This window comes from Phocoena sinus, chromosome 3 (genome assembly GCF_008692025.1).
Source record: "Phocoena sinus isolate mPhoSin1 chromosome 3, mPhoSin1.pri, whole genome shotgun sequence".
Lineage (NCBI taxonomy): Eukaryota > Metazoa > Chordata > Mammalia > Artiodactyla > Phocoenidae > Phocoena > Phocoena sinus.
In genome coordinates, this window is record NC_045765.1 from 704,973 (window position 1) to 716,587 (window position 11,615).

At 59.0% G+C, this 11,615-nt stretch overlaps 1 protein-coding gene across 2 annotated transcripts; it reads left to right on the top strand.

Annotated features, from left to right (window-relative positions):
• The first annotated feature begins 2,004 nt into the window (after positions 1-2,004).
• CNN2 (calponin 2) lies at positions 2,005-9,771 on the top strand. 2 transcript variants are annotated; one of them, XR_004349053.1, is made up of 8 exons: positions 2,005-2,165; positions 5,904-6,025; positions 6,547-6,613; positions 6,715-6,852; positions 7,778-7,894; positions 8,047-8,193; positions 8,755-9,172; positions 9,666-9,771. XR_004349053.1 is itself a non-coding variant. In XM_032625578.1 (7 exons), exons 1-7 carry the CDS (start codon positions 2,103-2,105, stop codon positions 9,028-9,030), a joined length of 930 nt encoding a protein of 309 aa, XP_032481469.1. In that variant the 5' UTR covers positions 2,005-2,102; the 3' UTR covers positions 9,031-9,771. The 2 variants fall into 2 exon arrangements, 1 of the variants encoding a protein (XP_032481469.1); XM_032625578.1 differs by having other exon boundaries at positions 8,755-9,771.
• Positions 9,772-11,615: the final 1,844 nt, after the last annotated feature.

Here is an 11,615-nt window from a genome sequence, read left to right on the forward strand (position 1 = left end):
TTCTGGGCACCTGGTGAATGTCAATGCCTAGGAGGTAAGCCCATTTCTCAGGCGAGAGACTGAGGCCTGGCGGCATCGGGGGACTTGTCCAGTTCATCAGAGGGAAGGCAGGCAGGTGGTTCTAAAGTTTGGAATCATCCAGGCTCAGTGTTCTGTGGTTTGGCTCCTGTCCAGCCCTGCAGAGGCCCCACAGCTGCCCGGCGCCCCAGACATGGCCGGCCAGACATGGCCGGCCCCTGCACTGGAGTATGCCTGCCTCAGGGAGTATCAGCGGGTGTCACGTGCAACTTCCCTGTCCAGAGGCCCCCAGCTCTGGATGGTGTCCCTAGAGAGTCACTGGTGGCCCCCCTGGACAAGCACCAGGGGTCGGGGCATGACAGGAGGACCATGGGCGTGTTGCCGGCAGCCACTGACCACCCCAGGCTGGAGTAGGTACTCAGGGGACTGGCTCGAGCCTCCTTCCCCACAGTACCCTGGGTCCTGCCCACCCCCGTGCCCCAGCAGGACCTGCAAGGGGTCCACTCAAACCGCCCTCTGCCCCCACAACTCCCCACCTAGACACTGATGAACCACCCATTTCCACACTCCACCGCACTGTCTCATTGTTGACCACTGGTTCCCATTTCACACGTGAAGAAACACACCCAGCAGGGAAGGGACTCACCCAAGACCACCTGGCTAGGACTTGAACCCTGAAGAAAGCCTTCAGATAGATGGAATGGGAGACGTACAGTCAGGGAAAGTCAGTAGATATCCGGGGAGTGGGGTGCCAGGGAGGAGTGCTCCCAGGGAAGGACAGGGTGAGTCATCTCTAAGCCCTCACAGAGCCCAACCAGCCACTTGTCAAATGTGTCAAACTCCTACTTATGCTTCAAAACCCCACATCCCACATCCCCTCTTACATGCCTCTTTCCTTCACCCCTCCAGTGGAGCACCCACTCCCTCCCCTATTTGCTCCACCGCAGGTCCCTCCTTCTGTCCTGTACCTGCTTGCGTGGAGCAGGGGTGCCTATGCCTGGGTTTGTCTTCCCAGGGATGGACAGGGCCAGAGCCAAGGTCTCCTGGGAGCCAGTATCGCCTAACAAGGGGCTGGCCCAGAGGCCCCATCAGGGAGCTTTCAATGAATGAATGAATAGGTGTGTGAATGAATGAGTGAGTTACTGAAGAAATGAATTTATTCTATTATTAATTTATTGATTTATCTGTACAAGCAGGCAGCTCCTGTTGAGTGCCAAGTGTGTGCCTGGCCTGGTTCCCTTGGCAGCCTCAGCCCTACCCTCAAGGCATCTCCTGACTTCAACTCTCTGTTGTTTCACCTCCTTCCCTATTCCCCACCATCCCTCAGCCCAGAATTGAAGGCCCCTTCACATCCCCTACTTCCCCAACCTATCAGATTGATCTCTACACGCTTTCAACCACTGACGGTCCCTCCAGGTCTTTGCATGTTCTGCCAGGAACACTACTAATCCCTTTTGGACTGGCGAACTCCGACTCATCCACCAAAGCCCCAGCACCAATGGCCCCGCCTCTGAAGAGCCTGCCCTAGTTCCCTTGCTAACCACCCAGCTACGAGAGTTCCCAGAAGGGGACCTAGACTGGGAGGCGCCTCTAAGTGGCAGAGAGGGGGTTCCTCATTAGTGTCCCAAGGGAATTAGGGTTCCACCCAACCATTCTCCCCTGCCATCATCGTGCAAAAGAGTAAACTGAGACCCAGAAAGGGTGAGAGAGCCGCCTTGGGGCTCCCAGCAGGGAGAGGGCAGGGGTGCCGGGTCTCGGCGGTGCGGGGCCCCGGTCCCTCCCTGCCTCAGTCTCCCGTGGGTTCAGAGAGGGCGGGGCCCTCCGGGCTTCTGGTGACGGGGTGCTGCGCCGGGGCGGGGGTCGGGCGGTTGAGGGGCTCAGGAAGCCCGCAGCCGCAGGAATCCGGCGCCGAGCGGCCTTATAAGGACATGTGCGCCGGGCGCCAATCAGCGGCGGGGGCGGGGCGCCGGGTCCGCGTCCCCCGCCGGGTCCGCGTCCCCCGCCGGCTCGCCTGCCAGCCCGGCCGTCCGTCCGTCCCGTCCCGTCCCTTCCCGTCCCTTCCCGCGGCGCCGCGCCCGCCAGCCATGAGCTCCACGCAGTTCAACAAGGGGCCCTCGTACGGGCTCTCGGCCGAGGTCAAGAACCGGGTGAGTGAGGGGCGCACCCCCGCCCCGCCAGCCCAGCCCGTCGCACCCTCCGCTGCTGCAGGGCGGGCGCCCCGCCGGATCCCCAGCGTCGGGGGCGGCCCTCCTTCCTAACCTCTGGGGGGTGCCCCCGAAGCTCCCCCAACTCGGCGGAAGCAGTGAGGTCTGTGCTCTGGCAGCCCCCAACATCTGGGAGCGGTTGGGTCTAACCCCTTCCCCAGCCCTGCGCCTCCAGCCCTCCCCCGCCTGAAGCCCCCCGTCCACCGCTCTCAACCCGCCAGCCCTGGGCCCCTCCAGAGCTTCAAGGCCTGAGAAGGCCCGAGGGAACCCCAGCGGCCCCCTTCTCATCCCCCTCCCCCACTTCTGCTTTTGGGGCCACTTAAGCTTAGGGGAGGGGAGGGGAAGGGGGCGGGCCGAGTGTTTGTGAGAAGTCCGTTGCCCCCCCCAGGAATTCCCCGACCTCTTACACCTGGGAGGCGGGGCACCCAGGGGGAAGGTGGGGTTGAGGGGGCCCGCCTTCCACCCCGCACCCCCTGCTGTTTCTTTCCACATTCTCTTTGTCCCCGTCTGACAAACTTTAAAGGGATAGCTAAGGCGTCCGCAGGACCCGTGGGATCCCCTGAATGTGACCCTAAGATGTGGGTTTTGTAACTTGCAAATGCGGGCTGGGACCTGGGGACACACTTTTAAAGAAAGCACTTGTGGTTCTGGCTCAGAGAGAGGGGCAGGCACGTCTGCAAGGCCACACAGCAGGGTCAGCGCACCTAGGGAGAGAGGAGCAGAGGATGATCCCAGCCCTGAGGGAGGTCCTAAGCCTGACCCGCAAGGGTCATCCAGCCGGAAGGGGAGTGTGTCATCCCTGTCCACCCGACACGCACACACCGCCACCTGGGAGTGTGGTCCCACAGCGGCAGCCGCCCCGCCGGGAGCCTGCCTGGGCACGCCGGGGACACAGCCCTGCCAGCTCCCAGGCCCCTGCCCGGTCGGCACTCCAGGGCCTGCAGACACGAGGGAGAGTTTCCACATCACCTCTGTGAGCCCCAAGGAGCCTCCTTCCAGCCCGTTTGGGAAGTCGAGGGACCGAGCCTGGTCCCTGGGCAAGCTCCCCATGGTTCCCCCTTAAACACACAATTCCCCACTCTGGCAATAATGCCATGGTGAGGAGGGGGGTGTTTACGGGCCCCACCCAGCGCCAGGATGGTCTAAGACCCCTGGTTTGCACACGGGGTTCAGAGACATTGCTCAGACTGCCCAGAAGCACACAGCTGGCCAGAGGCAGAGTCAGTCAGGACTCGAACCCAGACCTGCCGCAGCCACTGCCCCATGGCCACCGGTCCTCCTGGCAGTCCAGGCATCTCCCCTGAGGCAGCAGGAAGTGGGTGAGAGTACAGCACCCCAGCGGGGTGGGGGCCGCTTCCTGCAATGGAGTCCGTGGAGCCAGATTGACAGCTGCCCTGTCGGGGATGAGGTCAGAAGGCTCCCTGTGACCAGCCCTCAGTTTGCAGGTCTGGAGAATGGGTGGGCCACCCCCGAATTGGAAACCAGGTTCCTGTGGCTTCTCAGCCACGCCCCATCCACTTTACCAGCTGCTTGAGAGGAGGAGGGAGACCCGGGGCCCTCTCTGCCCAGCCCCCCAGGCCTCAGTCCCCCACCCCACCATGGCCCGGAGGCAGGCTGAGGTCCAGTGTATCCCTCTGAGATCCCCGGCCGGCTGGGGGGCCTAGACCACTGGGAACAGCTGGTCCCGATTTAGCAGGGAGGCAGCGGCTGCATTCCTGGCAGTTTGCGGTGGGGAGGAATGTGCTGAAGGCTGGCTGGGCAGCCACTGCGGGCGGGGCTGGGCCCTGCGAACCGTCGGGGACGGGGCCCAGCTGGGCAGGCGGGCCAGGCGTCCAGACCAGCCTGCCTGCTTCAAGCTCGGCTCTCATAATGACACCCTCTGCTTCCTCCAGCCCTGCTGCTCCCTGGCCTGCGGGAACCAGAGGAGACCCGTGGGAACTAGAGACCCGCGGGAGCCAGAGACCGGGCAGATGGGGTTAGCAGGCCAACCTCCCGCCTTTGTGTCCCCTGTGCTCTGGGTGGCTCAGCCCTGGTCCTGCATCTGGGGCTTTATAGGCAGGAAGCAGGAAGTGGCGCCCAAGTTTGGAAAGCCTTATGAAAACAATTCAAACATAAATGGGGAAATGGAGGCACAGGGTGAAAACTTTCCATGGTCATGGGGAGCTGGGGGCAGAGCTGGGAGGAGGACTTGGGGCTGCAAAGGCAGCTCTGGGTCCCTGTGCCCTCGAGGTGTGTAGAGGAGAGGAAAAGAGACGGGCAGGGATGGCGTGAGTAAAGGTGGGCAGGGGTCTGGGGTCGAAGCCCACCCAGCTGGGCAGCCAGGTCCTTAGCTTCTTACCACCCCTCCAGGGAGCCGCCCTGGGGCTGCCCGCACACCACACCATCCTGGGTCTCCCTGGGTGTTGTGAGATGCTGTCGTGGGGAGCAGGGAGTGTTGTGTCTGTGGACAGCAGTGAGCGCTGATGCAGGACCATGAGCATCTTTATCCAGAGACAGCCTGAGCTGGATGGCGCGGCTTGTAGTGAGGATGGAACGTAAGCTAGGAGATAGATCATATGGCAGAAGGTGGAGAAAAGCTAGAAAGAAAATAAAGTAGGGCTGGGGGTGGAGGGGATGAGGAGGGCTGTCATAGCCAGGTAGTCAGGGAGGTCCTCTCCAAGCTACAGCTGGAGTGAAGGGAGGGACCCAGCTGTGCAAACATCTGAGTCCAAAGTGACAGCATGTGCAAAGGCCCTGAGGCAGTAACTGGCCCTGTGGCCAGTTCAAGGGGCAGAGAAAGGTTTGGTGGTTCCTTAGTAAGTTAACCTCAGGATTATCTTGTGACCCATCAATTCTACTCCCTGGTATATACCCAAAATAATTGAAAACAAGTGTTCAAATAAAACTTGTAAATGGATGTCTATAGCAGCTTGATTCACAAGAGCCAAAAGGTGGAAACAGCCCAAATACCCATCAGCAGGTTAATGGTTAAACACGTGTCCCTCCACACACGGTAACATCACTCAGCCATGAAAATGGGTGAAAGCCTGACACTCGCTACAGCGTGGATGGACCCTGAGACCATGGTGCTCGGTGAGAGAAGCCAGACACAGAAGGACACACAGGGTGTGATTCCATTTATGTGAAACGTCCAGAACAGGCTGATCCACAGACACAGAGAGTGGATTCGTGGTTGTCAGGGACTGAGGGCAGGGAGGAGTGGGAGGTGGGCAGCTTATAGGGACGGGCTTCCTTTTGAGATGACGGAATATTCTGGAACCAGACAGAGGGGATGGTTGCACAACCTGGTGAATGTACTAAATGCCACTGATTTATGAGCTTTAAAATGGTACCTCTTGTGTGTTTCTCAACACAATTTAAAAACAACAGGGAAAGGCCAGTGTCTCTAGTGCTGGGAGACCAGGGAGGTGGCGGACGCGGGGGCAGATCCTTCCGGGGCCGTGTTGGCTGCCCTGTGGGGTTTGACACCAGTGAAAGTAGATTAGCCCCGACGATTGTCAGTGAGAGATTTGGGGTGGTTTATCTGTGCTGATGGGGAAGGGTCTGCTTGGGTGGCGTGGGGACCTCTAGGCCCCTCGGTCTTTTCTTACCCTGGAGCCCTGGGCCCTGCCGCATTAAGAGCTTCACTGGGCTCCCGCTGGGTATGTGCTCACGCCAACACTGTGCCCTCTGCCCCTCCAGCTCCTATCCAAATATGACCCTCAGAAGGAGGCAGAGCTCCGAAGCTGGATCGAGGGACTCACTGGCCTCTCCATCGGCCCCGACTTCCAGAAGGGTCTGAAGGATGGGATCATCTTATGCACGTGAGTGCGTGTATCCGCATATGCTCATCACCCTGACTGTTCTGCACAATGTGGTCACGCTCCACGTGCTGTGTGACGCCTGCTTGCTTTTCCTGATGGGTCTCTGGTCTTTCTTGCTCTTCTTCCTTTTTCTTGTGTTACTACTTTGTCTAGGATCTCTAATGGGGAGCATCCTCTCGGGAGAGCCTATAACATTTCTGGAAGACCTCCTTTGCTGCACCCTATTCAGCCGTGGTTCAAACATTCCATGGTTTGCACCTTAAAAATGTTAACGGAAATTCCCAGATTCACTCCCCAAACTCGGTGGTTCTGGACTATACTCCCAGTGCTGGTTATTGTCACTCTTTGGCATCTTTGCATCTTTGGTGGGTGAAGACTGGATTGCAAGAGGGGAAACTGAGGCCCAGAGAGAGGCAGTGAGGTTGGCCAGGAAGGCAGGAATTAGTCTCTTGGGTCTCTGAAGTTCTGCTACACTAATGGAGGTTCCCTTTTCCCCACCATCCCATATGTCCCCCCACCAGACTCATGAATAAGCTGCAGCCAGGCTCAGTCCCTAAGATCAACCGCTCCATGCAGAACTGGCACCAGGTGAGGGACAGGGGCGTGGAATGAGGATGGGGCTGGGGGACCCCATCTGATGGGGGGGTAAGACCGAGGCCCCTCACTATCCTTTTCCTGCTTCCTCCCAGCTAGAAAACCTCTCCAACTTCATCAAGGCCATGGTCAGCTATGGCATGAACCCTGTGGACCTGTTCGAGGCCAACGACCTGTTTGAGAGTGGGAATCTAACACAGGTGCAGGTGTCTCTTCTTGCCCTGGCCGGGAAGGTGAGGCCCAGAGAGGGGCAGCAATCTGCTCAAAGTAACACAGCGAGCCGGGCGGGGATTTTCAGATGCTGTTCATTCATTCCTTCACAAAGATTTCTGAGCATCCACGAGGCGCCGGGCACTTTGGATACAAGGGTGACCAAGGCAGACCCAGTCAACCCCTTTATGGGCAGACAACGAACAAATCTCCATTTTCTTTATTTACAGAAAATTTTATGTTAGAGCATTTTTAGGTTCACAACAAAGCAGAGAGGAAGGTACAGAGACTTCCCGTCTACCCCCTGTCCCCACTCATGCACAGCCCCCCCTACTTTACATAGTCAGTGAACCTCCGTGGACAGCTCCTTAACACCCAGAGTTCCCATTAGGGTTTGCTCTTCAAATCATTGTTTTACAAATTATAAATCGTGAGAAGTGCCTTGAAGGAGAAGAAACCGTTAGGCCGATGTCTAGTGTCTGAAACAGAGACCAAGACGGGCTGGAACAATGTTTCGGGAGGAGGTTTTCATGTCAGGGAATTGTGTTCTGAACGGTGCTTTCAGAAGCCCCCTGTGATTGCCACGTGGGTAGTGAGGTGGGGAGACCAGGGAGGAGTGGGGGACAGGCGTCCAGGGGAGAGACGATGGCCGTGGCCTGGCCGAGTGGCTGGGGCTGGGTAGAAGGAGGTGATGGAAGGTGAGAGAGATAGGAGGTGATGACGCCCCCTAAAATTCTTGGCCTGTGCAGCTGTAAGGCTGGGGCTGCCATTGCCTAGGGAGGGAAGGCTGGGGGCCACAGGGCTGCTGAGCCCGAGGTGTTGGGCTGCTGGTGTGGGGGGCAGGTTGCAGCCAGATACCTGGGCCTCCCCTGGGCTCACACACCCCGGGCCTGGCTGGGGGGACCCAGCTGCCCCTCCCTGATACTCCCACCCCCTCTTTCCCCCCAGGCCAAGACAAAGGGGATGCAGAGTGGCGTGGACATCGGCGTCAAATACTCGGAAAAGCAGGAGCGGAACTTTGATGATGCCACCATGAAGGCGGGCCAGTGTGTCATCGGGCTCCAGGTGGGTGCGCGGCTGCTCCAGCCCCAGGGTGCGTGGGTGGTGGGCTTGTGATGCGACCCAGGCCCTGTCCAGCCTGGTAGCCCCTCAAGTTCGGGGCAGGGTCTGGAGGCCTGGTGGGGGCAGCCTGACCTCTCCCACCTGTGTCCCTGCAGATGGGCACCAACAAATGTGCCAGCCAGTCAGGCATGACGGCCTATGGCACCAGAAGGCATCTGTATGACCCCAAGAACCATATCCTGCCCCCCATGGACCACTCGACCATCAGCCTCCAGATGGGCACAAACAAGTGTGCCAGCCAGGTGGGCCTCCCCAGTCCCCCCGGGCCCCCACCCACCTTACCAAACCCTGAGGGCTCATCCCTGTTGCTGAGAGCATCTCCCGCTGAAACCCACTCTGGGTTTCCCTCCTACCCCTCTGGCCGTGCCTGCTCTGACTCTGCCTCAGCCTGCTGTGTGTCCCAGGGGAAGTTACTAACCAGCTCTGTGCCTCAGTTTCCCTCAAAGTTTTGCCCAGAGGCCCATCCAACTCTGATATTTTTAGACCCTGCTGTTGTCACTTTTCCTGCTATGTTGGTGTATCGGTGTGATGCCTTTGGAGCATTCAGGTCCTGGCAGGCCTGAGCCCCAGCCTGGGGAGCTTCCTGGCTGGCAGGGAGAGAGAGCTGGACCCAAACACCAGATCAACTCAGCACAGAGTCAGAAAAGAGAGGGTTCTGAGCAGGGCTTGGAAGGATCTGTAGGAGTTTGCACTGTGAGTGCAAAGACAGGGAGGTGGGAAAAGGTGTGGGAATTTAGGGGAAGTTCTCTGGGGCCTCTGTTTCCCCTTTTCTTCCCTCCCTGACGCCTCTTCTCTCTCTCCAGGTGGGCATGACGGCTCCAGGGACCCGGCGGCACATCTACGACACCAAGCTGGGGACAGACAAATGTGACAACTCTTCCATGTCCCTGCAGATGGGTTACACGCAGGGCGCCAATCAGAGCGGCCAGGTATTTGGCCTGGGCCGGCAGATATACGACCCCAAGTACTGCCCGCAAGGCCCAGCGGCCGATGGGGCTCCAGCGGCTGCCGGAGATGTCCCAGACCCGGGGGAGGCCCCAGGGTACCCCCCCTACTACCAGGAGGAGGCAGGCTACTGAGGCGCCCATGCGGGCTGTCTCCCATCATTGCCCCATCTGGGTTTTCGGGTTTTTCTGTGTTTTTGTCTTGTTTTTCTTACATGTCTGAGTGCTGCCAGCTGAAGGTCTGGGGAGAAGGGGTGAAGGCCATATCCAGATGCATGTGGGGTGGGGGTCCCCGCCAGGGCACCTCCAGGCATGTTTCCCAACAGGCTTTGGGCCAAGTTGCAGGGGAGAAAGACGAAACCCGGGCAGGAAGGGGGACCGACCCCAAGTGGTTTCCGGTTGCTTCTTCCCTTCTCTTGCTTCTTCCCTTCTCTTTTCTCTGCCGATCAGTTTGTGGTTTCTGTACCCACAGAAGTTTCAGGCCGTTTTAGTGAAATGAAAATACTTTTTTTTTTCAGGGGAACGGTAGGGGCATGGTGGAGGGGGCTACTGGGAGAAGGTCAGGCCACAGTCCCAAAATATTTTAGGCCTCGTGAGGTACTGGATTTCCCTAGGACCCTCAGACCACCGGCCCTGTCCCCTGCCAGGGGCCCAGTGGGGATACTGAGGCCCAGGCAGGATAGTGCAGTTCTGAGTGGTTGAGCCAAAGCCAGAAGCCCCCATACTTGTCCCCATACCCCACCAAATACTGCACAGGGACCCCCACCCAGAGGTCCTCCCGGGGACCAGCCCCTGCCCAGGAGCCCTGGGACCAAGAAATAATGTGAAATACCGACTGTGGACCAAAGGAAATAAAACCTCTTTTTCGGAAATGAAGGTGCTGGAGTTGGTGCCCAAGACAGCCTGGGGGGCGGTGCCTGGCTTGGGTACTTTCTGGGGTCCTGGGATCTGGGGGTGGGGGGGACCTGGGGGTGGGGCAAAGGGCAAACCTGTAAGTAGGTCCTCGGGACGGTGGCTTCATCCAGCCTCCAGGCCTTTGTGCATTTACTCGTCCCGGAGTTCCCTCCTGGCAAACTCCTATTCATCCTTAAAGCCCCAGTGACAACAACAACACTCTCCTTTCTTGTTTTTTTTCTATTTTTTATTTATTTATTATTATTATTTTTTGTGGTACGCGGGCCTCTCACTGTTGTGGCCTCTCCCGTTGCGGAGCACAGGCTCGGGATGCATAGGCTCAGCGGCCATGGCTCACGGGCCCAGCCGCTCCGCGGCGCGGCATGTGGGATCTTCCCGGACCGGGGCACGAACCCGTGTTCCCTGCATCGGCAGGCGGACTCTCAAGCACTGTGCCACCAGGGAAGCCCCCAAACTCTCCTTTCATGGAGCCCTTCCCACCCTTCTCACCTTTCCCAGCACCTTCAGAGCTGTGGATCCACACACATGTTTCATTAAGACCTTGTGAAATATACCCAATTTTCTGGAAGGGGAAACATCTGGAGGTTTCTTCCAAATCAGTGTCACCATCGTGACCCAAGATTCTAATCTTAGGATGTTGAGGGCCCCCTCCCACTTCTGCCATCGCCTGGCCCACTGTAAGGACCGAGGAATGTTTGTGGAATGAATGAATGAACAAATGATGACTCTAGTCGAACCCCCATTTTCTGGATGGGCAAATGGAGTCCCAGAGTATTAGGGCGAGTTTGGCTAGGGCTGGAGGGAGAGTGGGGAGAAAGGGACCTCATGAGACTAGGAGATGCGGTATTGCAGGCGGCTATGCAACGTGGGCCTGGCCGGTGTGTTCGGAGGCCAACCCGCGTGGGGTGAGCCGGGCGCCCCTCCTCCTTGGGGTGCAGCAGCAAGAGGCGAGCGATCCCTTTAAGAAACCCGGCTCAGCGTGGCCCGGCTGTGACCCCGCCTCCCCCGTCGGCGCGCGCGGCTCCGGTTGGCCCGGCCTCTGAATGGCGGCTATGGAAGCCAATGGGAGCGGACGGGGCGGGGCCAGGCCGGGGCGCGGGACGCCAGGTACAGGTCGCTGCCGCGGTGACGCGCCGGCTGAGAGGTCTCCTCTTTTTTTTTTTTTTTTTTTTTTTTTTTTTTTTTGCGGTACGCGGGCCTCTCACTGTTGTGGCCTCTCCCGTTGCGGAGCACAGGCTCCGGACACTCAGGCTCAGCGGCCATGGCTCACGGGCCCAGCCGCTCCGCAGCACGTGGGATCTTCCCGGACCGGGGCACGAACCCGAGTCTCCTGAATCGGCAGGAGGACTCTCAACCACTGCGCCACCAGGGAAGCCCCGAGGGCTCCTCTTAAAGGAGCCGCTCTCCCCAGCCGCTGTCGGGCGGAGGGAAGGAGGCAAGAGTTGGGGGCTGGAACGGTGGGAGTGTCCCGGAGAGAGAGGAAGGCCCTGAGACTCGAGGATGCGGGGGTGCGGATGGGTGGGAAGGAGGCAGATTCCGTGGGAAATCAGGGGTGAGGCCCGACTCCAGACTGCTACTCACCTTCACACCCTGCCGGGGAGTGTTGGGTGCGGCAGAATTGATCACTAAGTCTCCACGGGGAGGTATGGGCATCAGACTCACCAACCTACACCTGCAGCCCCTCTCCCCATTAGTACGCCGCTAAGCTCTCTGCCCCGTTTTACCAATACAGAAACAGAGGCTGTTCCCCGCAGGTCCCACTTGTAAAGGAGAGTCCTGGAGTGAGAGTCAGAGGTCCTGGGTCC